General features: G+C 37.5%; 3 protein-coding genes across 3 annotated transcripts; all 3 read right to left on the reverse strand.

The window, feature by feature from the left end:
• Positions 1-1,039: 1,039 nt before the first annotated feature.
• Positions 1,040-2,263, reverse strand: LOC106071572 (uncharacterized). The gene has a single exon (XM_013231713.2). It carries the CDS (start codon positions 2,261-2,263, stop codon positions 1,040-1,042), a length of 1,224 nt encoding a protein of 407 aa, XP_013087167.2.
• Positions 2,264-13,248: 10,985 nt separating this feature from the next.
• Positions 13,249-14,460, reverse strand: LOC106071571 (type-1 angiotensin II receptor B-like). The gene has a single exon (XM_013231712.2). The coding sequence runs from the start codon at positions 14,458-14,460 to the stop codon at positions 13,249-13,251; it is 1,212 nt and encodes a 403-aa protein (XP_013087166.2).
• A 3,817-nt stretch (positions 14,461-18,277) lies between these two features.
• LOC106071575 (uncharacterized) lies at positions 18,278-19,423 on the reverse strand. Its single transcript, XM_013231715.2, has one exon. It carries the CDS (start codon positions 19,421-19,423, stop codon positions 18,278-18,280), a length of 1,146 nt encoding a protein of 381 aa, XP_013087169.2.
• Positions 19,424-22,371: the final 2,948 nt, after the last annotated feature.

Here is a 22,371-nt window from a genome sequence, read left to right on the forward strand (position 1 = left end):
GATGTACAGAAAGTTCTGAATGAAAGCGTGAAAATCGTTAACAAAACCCCCTCTTTTTTTTCTTCTTCCTCGTTCTCATTATTAAGTTGGAGCGTTCAGATGACGAATATTCACGACATATGTGAAGAAATGGAATAAGTAACATACCGAGCCTCATTTTCATGCCAGTGTTCGCTGTTCTTGATAGACACTTCTAGATTGAAAATGTTAGCACAGTGTTTTCTTTATGGTAAATTTGAGTTCAGAAATTGTTTGCATGGCTAGAAATGGCTAGCATACTTAGCAGCTATATTCTCTGTTTTCAATGGCCTCACTTTATTATTACAAGGCAAAGACATTTAATCGTTTCACGTTCAGGTTCAAAGTAAAAGCTTCCAGCGCAAAACTTAATCTATGGTAAAACGACGTTCATTATGGAGCAGTAGACTCGTTTTCCTTCTCTTTATGAGTTAATAATAATTTCAACTACTAAAATTGGATCTGATACTTTGAATTGCATTACACAACATTTTAAGAATTTGCTAATTGGCTTTGTATTTTCCTGCTTTTAACAAAAGTATGGCATAGATAAAATATTCATTTAACATTAGCATAACATCCATGGCAGAAGGTTTGTCGCATGCGGAAGAAGAGCTATTTTTGGAATTCGCATCAGACAGTCTTAAAAAATAAACATAAGGAGTGTACAGTCCCCTTATTATTTTCAGAATCAACGAAACTATTTTTTTTCCCGTCAAGCCTTTAAAAAAATGTATAGCCAATAAATTAAACTTATTTGAACAAAGAATATAGTCATTTACTCAAGTCAAAAAAAAAATTCAAAACTCAACAATCTCGCTAACGAATGGAACTTTGGGAACGTATTGGCTGATTTCCACAAACATTCGGCCCTTCGCGAGGGGTACTCGGCTTTACCAAAATTATTATTATATATTATATATACATATTACAATGAATAGAAAACATTTTATAGAAGTCAATTTCGAAAAATCTGAAAAAGAAGATTTGTTTTTATACATAGTAATCAAGTCTTAAAGCGTCAAATGTTCACAAAATGAAAACACTTTTGTTTGTTGAATATGCACAAATGTTTTCTAAACTTTGAGTTAAATTTCAAATAAACGCAAATGTTGAAGCTGGAGTTGAAAGCCTGGAAGAGCTCCATGATGCCAACTACAGTAAGGTAAACATTCTGGTAAGGTTTTTCCAGCGCTAAGTCCGGCACAAAAAAGAGAGCCATGTTAATAAGAATCTTTGGCATGTTGCAGACGATGTAGATAGAGGAGATGAGCATCACCTGCTGGACGACGGAGACATCCTTAGTACTCATTTTGTTGGATTGGATGTTGATATGTTTAGTGTTTGGCTCTAATGTATTAATAATCTGCGTACTATCTGACTTGTTCTCTATTCCAAATACTGTGACACAGGGTAAAGTAGGATGTATCGAATAATTCACCGATTGGTTTCGGAATTTCGTGGCTGTTTGCAGATTTTTTATCATGATGACGACGCAGACGATAACAATGACTTCCGTTATCAACGTCACGAGCAGGTCACGGGAAATCCAAATTGCCGTTTTGATTTCTTCCCGGTATGGAGAAATCTTAAGTCTGTACCGCGTGCTGTTGATGCTCATATCGAATGATTCTTGCATGGTCATATTCAGAAGAATTGGAACGTAGCTGACCACAGACACAAGGCTAAAGATTGCTATGCACCAGACGGATCTCCTCCTGGTTAAAAGGTTCCTGAACTGCAGAGGCATACTAACACAAAGGCAGCGAATGATGGCGATGAAGGTGGTGGTTAAAATAGTGACCAGATAAATCATGACCCCGATGTTGGAGCAGAAGACGTACACCCCGAACGGTTCAACCAGAAACCAGGTTTTGAAAGAGGACTTTCTCTCTAGCATGTAGAGCCCGTCCGAGACCACGATCGCAAGCATGGTGACGTCATAGAGAAAGTCCGACACGGCCAAACCAAAGAACGAGATCATGACGCCGTCTTTCAGCTTCATAGAAAGGTATGTTGCCATGGTGATGGCGTTCCCCAAACACCCCGTCAGAGCAATGACGCCACATAGAGAGCAGAAAACAAGAAACAATTTGGCAATATCTTGGTCCGAAATAAACAGCTGAGTGACATTGTTGGCAATGTTAGTGTAAGTATTACTAGAAGTATTCAAACACTTATCACTTGTAACATCATGAATTAGCTGAACGTTGTTGGAGTCTTCTGGGGAGATTTCCTTCAGCATATCTGGGTTTCCGTTGATCCGAAAACTTCGTATGCAGTACTATTCAAAACTTTCTTTTTGTTCTGAATATAGATCTATTTAACTAATAACGAGTTTGGATTTCACTGCTAATTAATAATTTCAGATCACAGAAAAAATGTATTAAGCATAAAGAAAATAATACTAAATTAGTTTTTCATTTTATTTGTCCAACTAAGTTACATATTCCTTTTGTTCCTTCAAGAAATACTTGAGCATAAAGAATACATTAAAAAGTTGATACTTCACATATCTCAACCAGCTAAGGCAATGTAATCATTTCGCCTTTATATTATCTTTTCATACAGGTTTAATGCACTAACAATAAACTTGTCTGCAGTTAATTAAACATTGCAAGACAAGTCAAACGAATCACTGAGACATTCTGGGAGACTGCTAGACTGCTAGACAAGTCAAACGAATCACTGAGACATTCTGCTAGACTGCTAGTTAAATAGACGATTCCAAACATTCGCCTATTTCGACTTTTCTGACCTTTGACCTGCGCACACCACGACGTCAGGTGAGAACAGCATGTTATTTTTTTTTTATCTTTATCTCCATATAAATTAAATCAATTAAACTGTGAGACCAGGCCAAATGTAAATAGCTAACCTTTGTAGGTAATTATTATAGTTCAATACTTCCAGTGATTGCAGTGTGCGCCCTGACAATTAGAGGTGACTTGAAAGTCAAGTTTAACCTTGTGTATGATTAGTTTTAAAAAAAGTTTTTTTTTTTCATAAACGGGACGTGATAGGCTCATTTTGACAACAAACAAGACCACGTGACTAGTACTGTTACACAATAAACGTTTTGTGACAACGCCAGAATTATAGAGTTACTTTGTGGATCCTTACAAAAACTTATTAGTGACAAGAAGATCTGTTAGATCTAGATGTCCATGTAGTGTTAGATCTATATGTCCATGTAGTGTTAGATCTAGATGTCCATGTAGTGTTAGATCTATATGTCCATGTAGTGTCAGATCTAGATGTCCATGTAGTGTTAGATCTATATGTCCATGTAGTGTCAGATCTAGATGTCCATGTAGTGTTAGATCTATATGTCCATGTAGTGTCAGATCTAGATGTCCATGTAGTGTTAGATCTAGATGTCCATGTAGTGTCAGATCTAGATGTCCATGTAGTGATAGATCTAGATGTCCATGTAGTGTCAGATCTAGATGTCCATGTAGTGTTAGATCTAGATGTCCATGTAGTGTTAGATCTAGATGTCCATGTAGTGTTAGATCTAGATGTCCATGTAGTGTTAGATCTAGATGTCCATGTAGTGTTAGATCTAGATGTCCATGTAGTGTTAGATCTAGATGTCCATGTAATGAAAATATCAATAAATAATAGCATAAAAAATGCAAAGCCCGCTGACCGAGTATCGACGTACGTTCGGGAAGCTGACGGTGTCAGAAGCACAGTTTCAATGCCTAGTTTGAACTAAATATTTTTAAATTAATTTAAATACTTTATTCTATTTTAAGTTGAGTAATGGAGGTGTTGTCTTAAAAAAATGTTTTTCTTGTTTAAATGTAATTAACAACATGGAAGTTCAATGCATCCTCCTTGACTGACCTTGACATTGTTTAGTTGATCGTGATAATTACCAGCTGAGCACACTAAAGTTAGCTTGATAATCTCATTCAAACTGTCGTGCCTTGTTCGAAACTGTGAAAGTGGAACTGCACTGACATGGCATGGGAACTATTTGCTTCTTTCTCTCAATACAGTGGCGGCACCGAGGATACAAATAGTTCGGTAATAGGCTACACAAAGATAAGTCCAATTGGGCAGTCCCTCCGCCATGGGCGGGGGGATTAACAAACAGAACTCTTGTCCGGAGACTCAACAGAAGGAGGGTTCCCTTAATTCTTTATTATGCATCTCGTATGCGTTTTTGAAGGTTTTTGGCGGTAGGGGGGGGGCGAGGGTGAGACGAGGGGCCCACACGTAGCCAGTTATCTGAGGCAAAAATATATATCTGTCGGAGGCCTGTAGAAACATGTTAGTTAGAAGGTTTCATAGTCGCTTTGACGAGCATAAAACTATTTTTCTCCACATTTTCGCATGTTTTCATGTGTAACACGTTACACTTTAGAGATAGAGAGAGAGGGAGAGAGAGAGAGAGAGAGAGAGAGAGAGAGAGAGAGAGGGGGAGAGAGAGAGAGGGAGAGAGAGAGAGGGAGAAAGAGAGAGAGAGAGTGAGCGAGAGAGAATAGAGAGAAAGAGTAAAAAGAGAGACAGAAAGAGAGTGAAATAAAAAAAGAAAGAGTGAAAGAGAATGAAAGAAGAAAAAGAAAGAAAAGGAAAGAGTGATATAGAAAGAAAGTGAGACACAGGACGGAGGGAATGAAAGAGGAGAAAGAGTGCATAGATAATTGAGTTCTTTCTGAAAAAGTTCTTAAATAACGGCAGAGTTGACCCTATGGACTAGTGAGTAGGGCATTCGTGGTTGGTCGTTGTGCTGGCTACATGAAACTCTCGTTTACAGTCAGCCATAAGATGACCTTTACATCATCTACCCTATGGATTGCAAGATAAAAGTTAGTAAATATTGCTTCAAAGGTATAAGTGAGCAATTTCTATGTTCCATCATTTTTTCGGGTAATGTTAGTCCTCAATATCTACTTTATTTGACCAATTAAACATACTGTACATAGATTAGGAAAATCATGATCAAAACAAGTAATTGTGACATAGCTACAAGTTGTAAGTTCAGAAATGTAAGTGTATAAATGTAAGTGTATAAATGTAAGAGCAGAAATATGTGCAGAAATGTAAGTATATAACTTTGTTCAGAAATGTAAGTTCATAAATGTAAGTGCATAGCTGTAAGTGCATACATGTTATTGTAAAATGTAAGTGCATAGCTGTAAGTGCATACATGTTATTGTAAAATGTAAGTGCATAGCTGTAAGTGCATACATGTTATTGTAAAATGTAAGTGTATTGATGTAAGGGCCTAAATTGCAGACAGCTGTGTGTGGAAATAACACCCGAGAAAGTGCAACAAAAACAAAATCAATTTTAGTTTCGAGAACATCATTCATCTTCTCCTAGTGCACAAATGTCACTGAGTGAATGACAATTATTGGTCTCGTGTTTTACGAATTCATAGACAGTGGCAATGCTATTCAACCAAGTGTTCAACAGATGTTTCTTCATGTAATTGCTCTTGAAAAATAACGTGTTTTTAAATGTAAATATTCTCTGTTGTAATGTATTTGCTGGTAAGATACATAAAGACTTAGCGCTGAAAAGTGATTTCCTTGACCCTGGGTATCATTGTATATAAAGTGTCTACAAAGTGTCTACAAAGTGTCTACTAGTGCAGGAGACTATCGACCTCCTTACACATCGTCACAGCTGCGATCTTTCGAGTCTTCCGTACTTGTGAAATTTGTTGTACGGTTATAACTGTGTTCCCTGTCCAATCTGATGTTTGCATAGAGTAGGATCACAGAAGCAGCATGTGAGGCTTAGATACTATTTGATGAGCAGGGGCTTTCCATCGCTGAATTTTATTATTTTTTTGCGCCAAGTAATGAAAAATGTATGCTACTTGGCATCTAGATCTATACACCGACATTTAATATTCCTCTTTAAAGTAGATAACAAACTGCTATAGAATCAGTAAAAAAAAATTCACCTAGAAAGAATCAGAATACACTTTACAATACTTGACATTATTCCGTACTAATCAACTTGTACGACACATAGTGTTAAATTGGGTCATTTCTGTTCTGTTCTGTTAACTATTAGGCCTATCTCTCTACGCCTTTGCAATGCATATAATGTTTAGCAAATTTCTAATCTCGCTAATGCGTATATCATCTGGCGTTAATTGGGAAGTCCTAATCAATCAAAGTTACAGAAATTATTTTATTTATGTTGTTGTAGATGAATTGACGTAAGTAAGAAGTAAATAAAAACAACTCGGCGCACAAGCTGTACATCCACACACACTCAAAGTAGTAAGACTAAATCATTTCTAAAGTAAATAGGACACTTTGCTAGCGTAAAGATCTAACATATACCTTACTAATACATAAAGTAATACCCCAGACACTGCTGGAGGCGATGTGGCTGAGAGGTGAAGATTGGCTTCTGAACTGGGGTTCAAGCGTTTGAATACTGATAAAGACTTGGATTTTAATTTACGATCTTTGGACGCCTTTGAGTCCACCCAGCTCGACATTAGTCGGGGAAAAGTAAAAACGGTTGGTCGTTGTGCTGACCACATGACATCCTCGTTAATCGTGGGCCACAGAAACAGATCACCTTTACATCATCTGGCCCATAGATCTCAAGTTCTGAAATGGGAACTTTACTTTTTTTTTTCACTTTACTAGACACTGCTATCGTAAAGACTATAAGCTTATATAGCACTACTGAAATTTGAACGATAAAAGAAATCTAACAATAAAAGAAGCAACATGACAATAAGTATCCTTGAAAAAGACGATTCCTCTCAGAATTCCTCTTAATAACTAACTAACCCATGTATAAATCATCTCATAGTATGTACAATTCTAGTTTGGTGATACAGATCCAGACATGGCAACATTAAAAGACTGAATTCTAAACTACAATACTGGCTTTAGATCAGTGGTTCCCAAACTTTTTTCTCTCGTAGACCCCTTGCCGTGTTTTCTGGTTTTCCGTAGACCCCCTGCTTAAGTTATATTAATTTTTTGAAAATTCATCAATTTCAAATTACACATTTTGTTTAAAATAATTTCTAACCAGTGACACGATGAGTGAAAAAGTAATTTAAAACTACAATTTAAGTTAAATTAATTTTTTAAAAATAAATCTATTAAACGGGCACAAATTAAAACCCATTATAGAACAGTGAATACGTATAGCATACAATCACTAAACACATTGGAAACTTTTTGTATTTAAAGGCTTGCAAGCTTACCATCCGTTGCTACGGAGAACATTTTTCATGTTTTATGAAGTAGTTCTTTAAAACATTAAATATTAATGTGCCTTAGTTTTCACAAAGAGCAGTTTTTCGTAAATTTCTTGAGCCATAATAATTTTTTTTTAAAATCATTACCAGACAAGGCTGACTCAGCCAGCTGTTTAGAGAAATATGTTGTTTGCAGAAATATGTCGTTTGCAAAGGCTTACATTAGGAGAAAGAAATATTTTACTATATTCCAACAGAGATCAAGAATTTAGTGAACTCTTCTACAAATCCATTGCCCTAACAACCAATGGGTCAGTTTGTATGGATGGTTCTCAGAAACGAAGTAGCTGGAATACTCATTGAATGGTCTCATGGAGAAAAAATAATTAAAAAATTAAGTTCATTGTAACTAATGAGCTCTATGACAACCACAGAGAAGAAATAGGTGCATTGGTCAAGTTCGCCAAACAGTTAATGTTTTTTCGAGACCAATCTAAAAATAGTCCTTCAAAGCTTGAGAAACTCTGATTCCTCCTGAATAAAACAACTCATGATGCCTGGACTGACGTTCGGTGGTCACCTTGCCTGCTCGCATCTCCTGTCGGGAGGATGGACTAGGATGTAATTATCCACATAATCTGAAGGAACATCCAAAAGATTTTGGTTCAAAACATATTATGTGACCTTGTAAAGCACAACAACAACAAGAACACTGTTCTCCAACGTTGAACTAGAAGGCTGACACACTTGTCAAAAGTGAGAAAACAAATACACACTTCAACATCGCACTCTATATGGAAGAAATGAAGAAACTAATAGTCAATTGTAAAAACGAGAAATGGGCAAGCTCTCATTCGATGAAATCTATTATAAACTATCCCGATAGGATCACCTATAATTTTTCACATCAGAGCAGTACATATCATAATGAGAAAACATGTTCCAGAAGCTCAAAATTGGGACCATTGACATTTGTCCTTTTGGAGTGTCACCAGAGAATGCCGACCATGTCTTCAAAATTGCATTCTTCATCAAGAGGCCCAAAACAAGACACCGGCCACAGAACCCAAACATGAAATTCTTTTAATATAAGTTTGTGTAAGAGTTTTTACAATTTCTTCAATGGCTGGTAAAATCAATAATATGCCTATCGTGTGAGGTTTTCAGTATTTCTCTATAAGTAAAGAGATATAGTAAAACACTCACTAATCATCATCTTCTGAATATTACGTCAAAGAGAGATTTTGTGGGTGTATTCTGAGCTTAATATTTGAGTGTTTGAAAGTTTTGCAAACCTTTATCTTTTTATCAGGGTGGCATCATCTCAAATGATCCTCCAGCTTAATTGGTTTCATAGCATCATAAAAAAAATGGCCCATTAACACTCGCTTGTTTGACAAGGCCGTTATGAAGTTCAATTTCAAATACTTAACGCTGTACAGTCTACATTTCTTTTGTTGTTATAACTTGAGAAAACTCCACTCTTTAAATCTAGTTATTGAATTATATACAACAATTTTTCATTCAATCAGCATGATAAAAATTTAAGGATTTCCTAAGGTACAAATCATAAATGTGTGTATGAAAAGATTGCGATTGTCAAAATAGAAGTCAAGACAGGCTAAATTGAGATTCTTCAATCGAGACCCCCGTGCACATCTCATAGACCCCCAATTCCCTCTTAAACTTTCGTAGACCCCTTGGAAGTCTTCGTAGACCCCATGCTCTAATAGCAATAAGGAAGAAAGAGCATTTGTACAATTTTGTCATAGCATATGGAACGAGGAATGTGCCTTTAGTTTGGTGATAGGCCTCTATAGATCCAGACTTTGCGCTCAATGTGTCTTTAGTTTGGTGATAGGCCTCTATAGATCCAGACTTTGCGCTCAATGTGCCTTTAGTTTGGTGATAGGCCTCTATAGATCCAGACTTTGCGCTCAATGTGCCTTTAGTTTGGTGATAGGCCTCTATAGATCCAGACTTTGTGCTCAATGTGCCTTTAGTTTGGTGATAGGCCTCTATAGATCCAGACTTTGCGCTCAATGTGTCTTTAGTTTGGTGATAGGCCTCTATAGATCCAGACTTTGCGCTCAATGTGCCTTTAGTTTGGTGATAGGCCTCTATAGATCCAGACTTTGCGCTCAATGTGCCTTTAGTTTGGTGATAGGCCTCTATAGATCCAGACTTTGCGCTCATTGTGCCTTTAGTTTGGTGATAGGCCTCTATAGATCCAGACTTTGCGCTCAATGTGCCTTTAGTTTGGTGATAGGCCTATAGATTCAGACTTTGTGCTCAATGTGTCTTTAGTTTGGTGATAGGCCTATAGATCCAGACTTTGCGCTCAATGTGCCTTTACTTTGGTGATAGGCCTATAGATCCAGACTTTGTGCTCAATGTGCCTTTAGTTTGGTGATAGGCCTCTATAGATCCAGACTTTGCGCTCAATGTGCCTTTAGTTTGGTGATAGGCCTATAGATCCAGACTTTGTGCTCAATGTGCCTTTAGTTTGGTGATAGGCCTCTAAAGATCCAGACTTTGCGCTCAATGTGCCTTTAGTTTGGTCATAGGCCTATAGATCCAGACTTTGTGCTCAATGTGCCTTTAGTTTGGTGATAGGCCTCTAAAGATCCAGACTTTGCGCTCAATGTGCCTTTAGTTTGGTCATAGGCCTATAGATCCAGACTTTGCGCTCAATGTGCCTTTAGTTTGGTGATAGGCCTCTATAGATCCAGACTTTGCGCTCAATGTGCCTTTAGTTTGGTGATAGGCCTCTATAGATCCAGACTTTGCGCTCAATGTGTCTTTAGTTTGGTGATAGGCCTCTATAGATCCAGACTTTGCGCTCAATGTGCCTTTAGTTTGGTGATAGGCCTCTATAGATCCAGACTTTGCGCTCAATGTGCCTTTAGTTTGGTGATAGGCCTCTATAGATCCAGACTTTGCGCTCAATGTGCCTTTAGTTTGGTGATAGGCCTCTATAGATCCAGACTTTGCGCTCAATGTGCCTTTAGTTTGGTGATAGGCCTATAGATTCAGACTTTGTGCTCAATGTGTCTTTAGTTTGGTGATAGGCCTATAGATCCAGACTTTGCGCTCAATGTGCCTTTACTTTGGTGATAGGCCTATAGATCCAGACTTTGTGCTCAATGTGCCTTTAGTTTGGTGATAGGCCTCTATAGATCCAGACTTTGCGCTCAATGTGCCTTTAGTTTGGTGATAGGCCTATAGATCCAGACTTTGTGCTCAATGTGCCTTTAGTTTGGTGATAGGCCTCTAAAGATCCAGACTTTGCGCTCAATGTGCCTTTAGTTTGGTCATAGGCCTATAGATCCAGACTTTGTGCTCAATGTGCCTTTAGTTTGGTGATAGGCCTCTAAAGATCCAGACTTTGCGCTCAATGTGCCTTTAGTTTGGTCATAGGCCTATAGATCCAGACTTTGCGCTCAATGTGCCTTTAGTTTGGTGATAGGCCTCTATAGATCCAGACTTTGCGCTCAATGTGCCTTTAGTTTGGTGATAGGCCTATAGATCCAGACTTTGCGCTCAATGTGCCTTTAGTTTGGTGATAGGCCTCTATAGATCCAGACTTTGCGCTCAATGTGCCTTTAGTTTGGTGATAGGCCTCTATAGATCCAGACTTTGCGCTCAATGTGCCTTTAGTTTGGTGATAGACCTATATAGATCCAGACTTTGCGCTCAATGTGCCTTTAGTTTGGTGATAGACCTATAGATCCAGACTTTGCGCTCAATGTGCCTTTAGTTTGGTAATAGGCCTATAGATCCAGACTTTGCGCTCAATGTGCCTTTAGTTTGGTGATAGGCCTCTATAGATCCAGACTTTGCGCTCAATGTGCCTTTAGTTTGGTGATAGGCCTCTATAGATCCAGACTTTGCGCTCAATGTGCCTTTAGTTTGGTGATAGGCCTATATAGATCCAGACTTTGCGCTCAATGTGCCTTTAGTTTGGTGATAGGTCTATATAGATCCAGACTTTGCGCTCAATGTGCCTTTAGTTTGGTGATAGGCCTATATAGATCCAGACTTTGCGCTCAATGTGTCTTTAGTTTGGTGATAGGCCTATAGATCCAGACTTTGCGCTCAATGTGTCTTTAGTTTGGTGATAGGCCTATATAGATCCAGACTTTGCGCTCAATGTGCCTTTAGTTTGGTGATAGGCCTCTATAGATCCAGACTTTGCGCTCAATGTGTCTTTAGTTTGGTGATAGGCCTATATAGATCCAGACTTTGCGCTCAATGTGCCTTTAGTTTGGTGATAGGCCTCTATAGATCCAGACTTTGCGCTCAATGTGCCTTTAGTTTGGTGATAGGCCTCTATAGATCCAGACTTTGCGCTCAATGTGTCTTTAGTTTGGTGATAGGCCTCTATAGATCCAGACTTTGCGCTCAATGTGTCTTTAGTTTGGTGATAGGCCTCTATAGATCCAGACTTTGCGCTCAATGTGTCTTTAGTTTGGTGATAGGCCTATATAGATCCAGACTTTGCGCTCAATGTGCCTTTAGTTAGGTGATAGACCTGTAGATCCAGACTTTGTGCTCAATGTGCCTTTAGTTTGGTGATAGGCCTCTATAGATCCAGACTTTGCGCTCAATGTGCCTTTAGTTTGGTGATAGGCCTATATAGATCCAGACTTTGCGCTCAATGTGCCTTTAGTTTGGTGATAGGCCTATAGATCCAGACTTTGCGCTCAATGTGTCTTTAGTTTGGTGATAGGCCTATATAGATCCAGACTTTGCGCTCAATGTGCCTTTAGTTTGGTGATAGGCCTCTATAGAACTTTGCGCTCAATGTGCCTTTAGTTTGGTGATAGGCCTATAGATCCAGACTTTGCGCTCAATGTGCCTTTAGTTTGGTCATAGGCCTATAGATTCAGACTTTGTGCTCAATGTGTCTTTAGTTTGGTGATAGGCCTCTATAGATCCAGACTTTGCGCTCAATGTGCCTTTAGTTTGGTGATAGACCTATAGATCCACACTTTGCGCTCAATGTGCCTTTAGTTTGGTGATAGGCCTATAGATCCAGACTTTGCGCTCAATGTGCCTTTAGTTTGGTGATAGACCTATAGATCCAGACTTTGCGCTCAATGTGCCTTTAGTTTGGTGATAGGCCTATATAGATCCAGACTTTGCGCTCATTGTGCCTGAACGTCTATTTATTTATTGTTAGTGACTACATGCGGGTATAACCGCTGATGTACGTAGTGTAAACATACAGATTGTCTAGATCTACAGTACACATTTAATTTTAGAAGATACTATTTTGAAAAATAATAACGGTCAAACCAGAGTTTTCCCTGTGTGGCCATTAAGCAATTAATACTTTTCCAAAGATATACATAAACTTCTAGGAAAATCATTAGAGATATTTTCAAGACCGTGTCCAGGTTTTTGCCTTTTCCTTCCTTTTGTTTCGTATTCAGAGTTGGCAAGCTGATAATAGGAATAGTAAAAACTCAAATTTTAACTCTGAGCTGAAACGTATTCGCTGACCTTCCAAACCTTAACTGTAAATTAGCTTTTTTTTTTCGAAGAATGTGAAACCTGATACATAACAAGCAAAATGAAAAGAAAAAAGAATACTTAAAAAAAAACAACGACAAAGCTTATATAGCATAAAGAACCGCACAATCACTACCATAACTCTCAATGCTGCAAGGTATATTTCCCATTTATATATAACACAACATCAATTAATTACCACTAAGTAATTAACTAATTTTGTTAATTTTTTTTATTGATTTCTGTGTTGCCATCGACTATGAATGTGTCAAGTTTGATTATGATCCTAGAATGGGAAGTGGTAGGAATAACATACACATAATTGTACCTGACAAACAGAGCGAGTTGATATAAGCTTTGCTAAGTTTATAATATTTCAACCTACCAACAAGATAAACCAAATGTTAAGTAAACTTAAAAAAAATGTTTTACTGGAATTGATTTTTCTTATCTAGTATTCGTGCACCAAGCTTTCACTGTGACAATGGAGCACTTAAATACCTTTCACTATAAAGAACTTAAGTTTTGATCTTGCTTAAACACAAATGTTTTCTAAACTTGGAGTTGTATTTAAAGTAAATGAAAATATTGAAACTGGAATTAAAAGCTTGGAAGAGCTCCATGATACCAATGATAGTAAAATAAACATTTTGATAGGGCTTCCCAAGAGCCAAATCCGGCACGAATAAGACGGCAACGTTAATAAAAACCTTTGGCATGTTGCAAACGATATAGACGATGGAGATAAGCACCACCTGGCGGACGACTGAAAAGTCTTTGGAGGTTAGTTTATTAGACTGAGCGTCAACATGTTTGGTGTTATTTTTTAGATCACTTTTCACCTGACCTATTGTAGGTTGACCCTGAACTCCGCCTACTTGGGTCAAAGGTTGAACGGAATACTTCGCAGCACTGTTACGAAATTTTGCAGCTGATCTCAAGGTTTTCATCATGATGACGACGCAGACGATGACGATGATTTCCGTGGTGAGAGTAACGAGGACATCCCTCGGAATCCAGATCGCCGTTTTGATTACTTCCCGCTGCGGAGATATCCGAAGTCTGTATCTGGTGGCGTTGATGTTGGCGTCGAATGATCGTTCCATCTTCATGTGAACGAGGATCGGGAGGTAGCTGGCTACGGCCACGATGCTGAAAGCTACCGCGCAGACAATGGACCTCCTCTTGGTTAGAATATTTTGGAACTGGAGAGGCTTGGCCACACACAAGCACCGGATGATAGCTATGAAGGTTGTAGCTAAGACAGTTATTAAATAAATTAAAACTCCGATGTCAGAGAAAAAGACGTAAATGCCGAAAGGGTCAATCGGAAACCAGACGCTGAAAGAGCTCCTTAGCTCAAGCACGCTAAGTCCGACCGAGACGAGATGAGCGAGAATGGTGACGCCGTAGAGAAGGTCTGAGATGGCCAAACACAAGAACGAGATCATGACGCCATCTTTCAACTTCATGGAGAAATAGGTCACTATGGTGACGGCGTTACCAAAACAGCCAGAAAAAGTGATGAGAGAGCAAAGTACAGAGTAGATAACAGCCAGCGTGATGTAGTCTTGATCTGAAATCAAGAGCTGAGTGGCAGCAGAATGTAAAGTAGTGCTTCTAAGTAGAGATGCTACATCTGTCGTGCTAGAGGTAGTGGAGACAGACTGAAGCTCTGAACTTGTAAAGTCTTGCTCTGAGTTGGAAATGTCTACTTCTACCGAAGCCATTGTTAGAGACATTATAAGATTTTAGATTATTCTAATGTCTCATGCTCGACATCGTCTTAAAGGAACATTTTCTTTTACGATTAAAAATAAAATAAAACATTCTTTTTGTTTCACATTATGCTGTTATGCCAGTATCCTCATTCCTAGTTGTTCATTTACAACTGAATTTCAATGAACCAATCCCTTGTAGACACTCGTAGACACTCCGTTAACCAAAGAAACACACCAACACCGCAGAAAGAAAGATGAAACCAAAGTATTAAAATATAAAGACTTTGCTTAAAGGAAAAAAAAAATTTAAAAAATCCTTTCGGCCTTGAGTATCAACTGTTCAAGGCAGACACAATGTAAACAAACATCCAATTTGGAGGGCGTCTTCACGATGTAGGAGACATTCATTTAGTTACATACTGACAAATCTTTTTAAGTTAAGCAATATAATAAACCACTATTCGTGTGATTATCCAATGGATTAAAAAACAGAAATAAGATGTGTATTGATTAAGGTTACCATCGTGTCCACGAAGAAATTGAAGCAATTTGATGCAAAGAACTCGCAATACAAAAGAGAATAATTAATTCTTTGTGTTGGTGAAAATAATTGTATTGATTTCTTAGTAGATTAGAAAATTCCAAGTTACTTAAAAATTAAAATTAACAACTGATATATTTTTTTTCCAACCATTGTGGTAGAACGTCTTGCAGTGTGTAGAATGTTTTAATAAAAAATTTGATGTAGAACTTGTTGGTATTAAGATGATTGATTATCAAGAAAGGGAAATTGTGTTGGAGGCTGGAATTATCAAAACAAACACATTTAGTCTGTAAATCTGTAAAGCTTCTTAGCTCTTGTTCAACAAAACTAAAATGGCATTACGGCAGCATTCGCTGGTAACTGAATAACAACATAACAAAGAGAGTTTGTGTTTTGACACACTCGGGTCGACCCACGGGGTCATCTGTTCGGTGAATACTGAGAAGGGCAGGTAAAGAAACAGATTTCAATATTTATTGCACAAATATAAGAACTACAATCATAAACAATCACAATCTAACGCCCCTCCATATATACTCGATAAATGTACAATACAATTTACTCTAGTCGTAGATCTCTCTCAAAACTGAATATCCCATGACCTTGCGCTGCAAATAATAAAATCTAAAAATAAACTTAATGCAATAGCTGCTTTATGTTACGTGACACTAAATAGAGTCGTGCTTGGGGGAAAGTATTGTCTACATAATTGTACTGTATGAACGGCTGACGATGTCATTATTATTACATTTCTAATATCCGTACTATAATCAAAGGAACGGTTTGTTCTAACGCTATGGCCTGACAGATGTCAATTATCGGTCACCTCATTGATGGTTGATATAACAAAAGGTGGGGTGGTGAATGGCTGATTTATCAATCCACTCTTCAGAGGAATCATTTCCTTTATAAATAACATTTAACACTGCCTATTAAGAGAATGAGCGGCAAAACCCACTGGCTACCTATCAATGGGGATCAAGTTCGAACCCTGTCTAGAACAGAGTTGTTTTTGCTGAGCTCTTGAACGAAAACTGTTAAAATAGAGATATCAAAATGTGTTTTGTTGTGTAGATCTAGTGGACAACAAATTCAGAAAAATGATAGCAACTCATGCATACCCCCCCCCCCCCCCCATACATTTGAAATATAAATATGCAGCCTTGCAAGTTTTTTAAAAATTACAATTAATAGAATATGTTTTTCAAAATGTCACGTACATTCTTGAGGCATAGCAAGCTGTAGACTATAATGAAGTATTTTTATCTCGTTTAGAGTTTTTAAAATGTAAACGTGTCGTACGGACTGAAAACAAAACTAATAGCGGCTTTTCACCTTTCCCATAACGCTCAAAATATCGTGACCTGCTTAAATATTTTCACTTGATACTTTAGGTACATTTGCATAATGTTATGATTAAAGTACCAAAAATACCAAGAGATCGAGAGTTATCTTCCTGCTCAAATAACAGGTCGCTCAATATGTAACAGTCTGTGAATCAGTCTGTTACACCAGGGGAATCAAGTTTTATATGTTTCGGATCGTAGCCGAAACCTCCTGAAGAAAACGACGGCATGGTTTGAACGAGTGACCTTCATGATCAATGAACTACAGTCCACAGCTTAAAGCACTAGACAAGGCCACCAATGATTAACAACACCAAGTGAATCGATGCGTAACACCAGATAACTCGATGCGTAACACCAGTTGAATCGATACGTAACACCAGTTGAATGGATGCGTAACACCAGTTAATCGATGCGTAACACCAGGTATCTCGATGCGTAACACCAGTTGAATCGATGCGTAACATTAGGTAACTCGATGCGTAACACCAGTTGAATCGATGCGTAACATTAGGTAACTCGATGCGTAAAAAGCAGTTGATTCGATGCATAACACCAGGTAACTCAATGCGTAACACCAGGTGAATCAATTCGTTGCCATCTTATCAGCATACGACCTAAAAACAGCCGATACTATATTGTGTCATTGGTTTGCAATAACAAATAACCCAATGAATTAATCTGATTATTAAAATTAAGAAAAAAAACTATTCAAAGATTGCATAATTTTATAAAACTACTTCATTTTCTTTTATTTCAAATAAGCCTGCAATCTATGTTTTGGTCTGCATTTTCTTGAGGACAAAAAGCCAGCAACTAAAAGAAGAATACATTAAGAAATATGTTCATCAGGTCTCAACAATGTTGATACAGTCATTTTATTTTTGATATATATTACAAAAATAAGCATATAAATATTTCGTTATTGTTTAGTCTAAGAATTCTAGGTCACAGAGTAAATCATACAGATGGTTTTATGCTGTCAGTAACGTCTGACTTTGTCGGATTCAACAACCTCTAAATTATCTAATGATAAATAGAAATATTTGTTTCAAAATTATTATTTTATATGTTGTAAATCTGCTCCACCTCCGCCCATTCACTCCTCCACTTACATACACTCACCGGCTTCTAGAAGCTTCAAAATGAAAAGTTAAACATTGTATAATGAAAAAAAAAATAACTGGAAATGTAGGCACTGGAATATTTGGCACCGGTAATTTAGACACCGGTAAACTAGGCACTTTTTTTGACAAGGCGGAAAATTAGGCATTTAATATACAATATTTAACTTTTCAGTTTGAGGCTTCTAGAAGCCGCTGAGTGTACGTTAGGGAAAGCTTTAATAAAATCCACTTCTTAATAATAATACCATGCCAACTTTTAGAAGAAAGAATTCGACAATTTGTACATTTAATTAAATTTTTCTTCTTGTCTACAAAATATCTACTATATCGTTTAGCTAATAAAAGTATGTTTGTGGAGGGTAAGGCAAATGGATGGATTGAGGTACTGCCGTAAATCTGGAATTGCATTTATATATTACAAGCGGACACTTCTTAACCACGACAGTGTTGCCAACCGCAAGACTTAAAATATTGTCGTCAAATAAGTAAAGCTACCCTATCAGACCAAGCGGTCTATAGGGGAGATGATGTTAAAGTCATCTTTTTTTTTTTGGCTAACGGTAAACGAGCAAGGTAAATAAGTAAAAAGAAAATAAAACCATTAAAATTTCTGACATCTTTAAATTCGGATTTGTTTCTCTATCATGGAGGCTCCAGGTCGGTATCTCCACCTGCCTTCCCTTAAATCCGGCCCTGCATGTTAATATTGCAAAACTAAATATTTTTTTGGATATGACTTAATTACTTTTGGGATGTAACTTTACGTGTACAGAATCTCTCTTTTCAGACCAGCACTTTCAACAATTCTACTAGATAATCGTTTTTTGTCTCATCAGTTTAAAATGTTTTCTAAACTTGGAGTTATACTTATAGTATATGATCATGTTCAGGCTGGAGTTAAATCCTTGGGAAAGTTCCATTGCACAAATAATGGCGAGGTACACGTTCTGGTAACGTCTGCCTAAAGTAAAATCTGGTACCACGAAAGTTCCCAAGTCTACCGCAATTTTAGGAATGTTGGCTACAATGTAGACTGCGGAGATCAAGACAACCTGACGGGCTATCATTACCTCTTTATTGGAGATGTTCTTGTCACTGTAAGAATTTCTTGTTTCGACAAATTCCGGAAAGTTTTCGGAAAGTGTTGATATTGATTGTTGGGATGGCAAAGATAGGCTTATATCTTCCGGCCTTTGTATTCTTGTTTGGCTTTCTGAATGTCTTTTGCGAAAAGTGGAAGCCCTTCGTAAGCACCTGATCATAATAGCCACCGAGATGATGATGATGCCTTGAGTCAGCAGTGTGACGAAGACGTCTCTGATCAGCCAGACGTCTTGTTTGACCTCGTTTCTCTTGGAAGAGATCCACAGGACAGTTCTCGAGGCGTTAATGTTGCCGTCGCATGCTACGACCATTTTCATGTTTATTAGTATAGGGAGGTAACTCAGCACGGTTATAAAGAAGAAGGAGACGAGAGTTATCGTTGATTTAGTTCTGTTGAATAAGTTCTTGAACCTGAGTGGTAAGGCCACGCAGAGGCAGCGGATGACTGCGATGAACGTAGTAGTCAGCACAGTCATCAAGTACATCATGATCCCAACATTGGCTGAGAAGATGTATACCCCAAAGGGATCGATGGAGTACCACTTTTGGAAGCGGTCCTTCTTTTCCTCAGCATAGAACCAAAGGGATACGGAGTTGGCAGTGACCGCGATCAGGTAGATGAAGTCACTGATGGCCAGAAACAGGAAGGAGACGGTCACTCCGTCGCTTAACCCCATAGAGAGGAAGGTCTTGATGGCTAGTGCGTTGCCTAGTGTCCCCACCAAAGATAAGCAACTGCATGTGACGCTGACCACTTCTGTGAACACGACATAATCCGGGTCAATGAACAACTCCTGTAATGGCAGTGCTGGTACTGAGTTGTTTCCCGTGCAATTTGTAGTCAGGTTCATGTTGGTACACAGTTACCATGGATAATAATTCTCACAAGAAGCTTATCTGGATATATTTGATTTAAAAGCTCAATCCAGATTGTAATGAAAACATTCACAAAATAGGCATCCATAGACTTAAACCACTGTCTTGTCGCTATCAAGTAAAACAGCACACATTTCCTTATCCCAAAACTCACATCTTTAAATACGCGAGAAAGCCAAAGGCGTTGCTAATGGAAACGAGACTCAACAAACGATAACGCCATAATTTTTTTTTGTCTCCTAAAAACCTCTTCCGTTTTCTATGTTTTTAAGTTTAATTACTTTGTTTCGTTCTAAACAGTCCGGAATACTTTTTGAACATATCAGGATCGTACATCACAGACGCTGTAAGATCTGGTTGATTAATGACAGGATCTTTCATCTTTTAAAAATCATTGGCAACTGTTTGATTAATACACTCATGAAAAATTAAAGAGGGATCTACTAGCCGACAGGTAATTACATTTACATTTGCTATTTCTTTTTTTTTTTGTTTCTGGATGTAGGCCTAATCAAGAAAAAACGAGATCTGAAGTTACTTTCAATCAATAGAGTGTACACACTCAAATTTGTCCTCGTATCATGCAACTCTGTAAATCATTAGGTCGCAACCAAATGTCGTGAGTTGAGCTCACTTGTTGCTTTTATATTGAAAGTGTATATTCAACGTGGCTCAAGTGAAATATGAAAGTTTTTATGAATCTCGTAAATGTTTTTTTTTTTAAATCTTTTTACGTAAAATAGATAGCGCAATAAATGCCCAAACTGTTGAACTGCCCTTTGTAGTCTTTGATGCCAAAATGTCTAAATCACCATATTGTTCTTTTTCTATTTGTCAGCGGGCTTAATTTGTATTCCCTTTTCCCAGTATATGCCCACATATACTGTTCTCTTTCTTTGACTTTGTATCTTTCATGGACACATGGAGCAGCTAGGTCACAAAGGATACCATGGAATCAGCGAGTTATCTTTAGCTATCGACCTCTGTTTCCCCAGTCGATAACTTTGGACTTAGGCCAGTTGATTTCGTGATGCGCGGATGAAAGCAAAGCTCCTAAAATACTTCCTCTACTTTAAATATCACGCACTTGGAGTTACAAATAAAATAGGTTTAACTTAAACACACCCACTCTCTTTAAAAAACTTTATTGTTTGCTTTTTTTCATAAAAATCAAATCCAAACCCTCCTCGTTTTTTTATTATTAATTAGTAATGATTGTTTAGTTCAGAAAAGTGAGAGTATGTTTTATTAACGGCATCAAGTTGAAACAACATGAATCAATAAAAAAATTAACCCAATAAGTTAATTCAATAGTAATAACTAATTTTGTTTAATAGTGACCAAGGGAAATCTCGCAGTATTGAGACATATGGCTGAAATGTGGAGTTATTCCCTTTAGATAAGCTTTTTTTTTTTGTAAAAGTTTTTTTTCTTTTATATATTTAAAAAAAACCCGCATCCACCTATATCCCGCATAGGCGTAGATCCAGCACAAATTACAAAATAAGTAAAAACAAAAATCGTACAACCCTCACCCTTATTTACCCCGCATGTGCAAAGCATCACTTGTCGTAAACTACCGGAACATAAGCTGTTTCTCATCGGACGTCTGTCCCTCGAGGATATCGTAGAACAGAAGTGAAACATTTTCTATAATCTACAAGATGAATTTTGTCTTTTGCTATTCCGGTAACATAAAAAAAATGGACTGGCCTGCCTTTGAAAGATGTTTTAACTAAGGCCAAAGAGAGAGAGGAATAGAGAAAGACGGTCGACAAATCTTGCATAATGCCCCAACGGTTCAACAGACTAAGGGATATGTAAAGGTTAAATTCCGGTAACTCACACTGTAGTGAAACGTGGCCATGACTTATAGGAAGAAGACAGTGAATAGGATACAAGTTTTGTTGACTTCACTGACTAAAGCGAGGACAGTGATATTATTTAAATTGCGGATGTATTGCATGCATTGTTGTCTATACGTTTCGACATGGCCAGTATCGGCCAATTAGTTTAGTTTCTTACTTACTGGTCACAATTGATTACTGGTATACTAAATACTCTCTGCCGCATCGGTTCATAAAGCTTTCCAATGTACGTTACATAACCAGACAGAGAACTCTAGGAGGTATAAAGACCCACCTGTATGTCCATCGTTTCCGTTATGCTATGTTTAAGATTTTTAAAAAAATCGCATACCCCACACAGCTGCCATCCGTTTTGGAAAGCATGTATTACCCGCGGGTTCTATGCGTGAAAATACGGTAGATCTATTATTTTAAAGCGTAATTACTATTTGTTAAGATGCTTTTGAGAAACTGCTCAAAATAAAGCAGTGTTTGGGAAGAATGCCTCCTTAAACAGGGCTATTTAAGTATTACATAATAAATCGTAGAAAGAAACAAGCTTTCATTTTGAATCTTCAGGAGCATTTCTTGTTTAAATTTACCAAAATAAATCAAAATCTAGAAGGTCACCTTAACCTTTACATATCCTATTGTCTAATGAACATTTTAAGGCATCACATTTGATCTGTCAACATTTTTTCTCCATTTCCTTTAATTCCTGCGCTCAACTAACAGATTAGTCAAAGTGTTGGAAAACCTAATATACAAAAGCACAACGCTAGGTGCATGTCTGTTCTTTATAGAAATCAACAGTCTTGAAGAAACTGCGAAACAAATAATTCATTAGACCACCTGGTCGGATATTTAGCTTTCAGAATACACACCGTCAAGGACTTGTATTTCTGCTATATATATTATATGTATTATAATGCACACACGACTAATTATAATAATAATAATAATAATAAAAAATGTTGCTTTCAAGATTAATAAGGAGTGCAGTATTTCACGAAGATAAGCAGTCTCAGCTGCGACCTACATATTTTGGCACATTCAGAGCAGACATAACCATTGTC

This window comes from Biomphalaria glabrata, chromosome 6 (genome assembly GCF_947242115.1).
Source record: "Biomphalaria glabrata chromosome 6, xgBioGlab47.1, whole genome shotgun sequence".
In the NCBI taxonomy this organism is placed as follows: domain Eukaryota; kingdom Metazoa; phylum Mollusca; class Gastropoda; family Planorbidae; genus Biomphalaria; species Biomphalaria glabrata.

Bases quoted from the DNA above. Each gene is read 5' to 3' on its own strand.
- LOC106071572 (XM_013231713.2), bottom strand. From the start codon at position 2,263: ATGCTGAAGGAAATCTCCCCAGAAGACTCCAACAACGTTCAGCTAATT.
- LOC106071571 (XM_013231712.2), bottom strand. From the start codon at position 14,460: ATGGCTTCGGTAGAAGTAGACATTTCCAACTCAGAGCAAGACTTTACA.
- LOC106071575 (XM_013231715.2), bottom strand. From the start codon at position 19,423: ATGAACCTGACTACAAATTGCACGGGAAACAACTCAGTACCAGCACTG.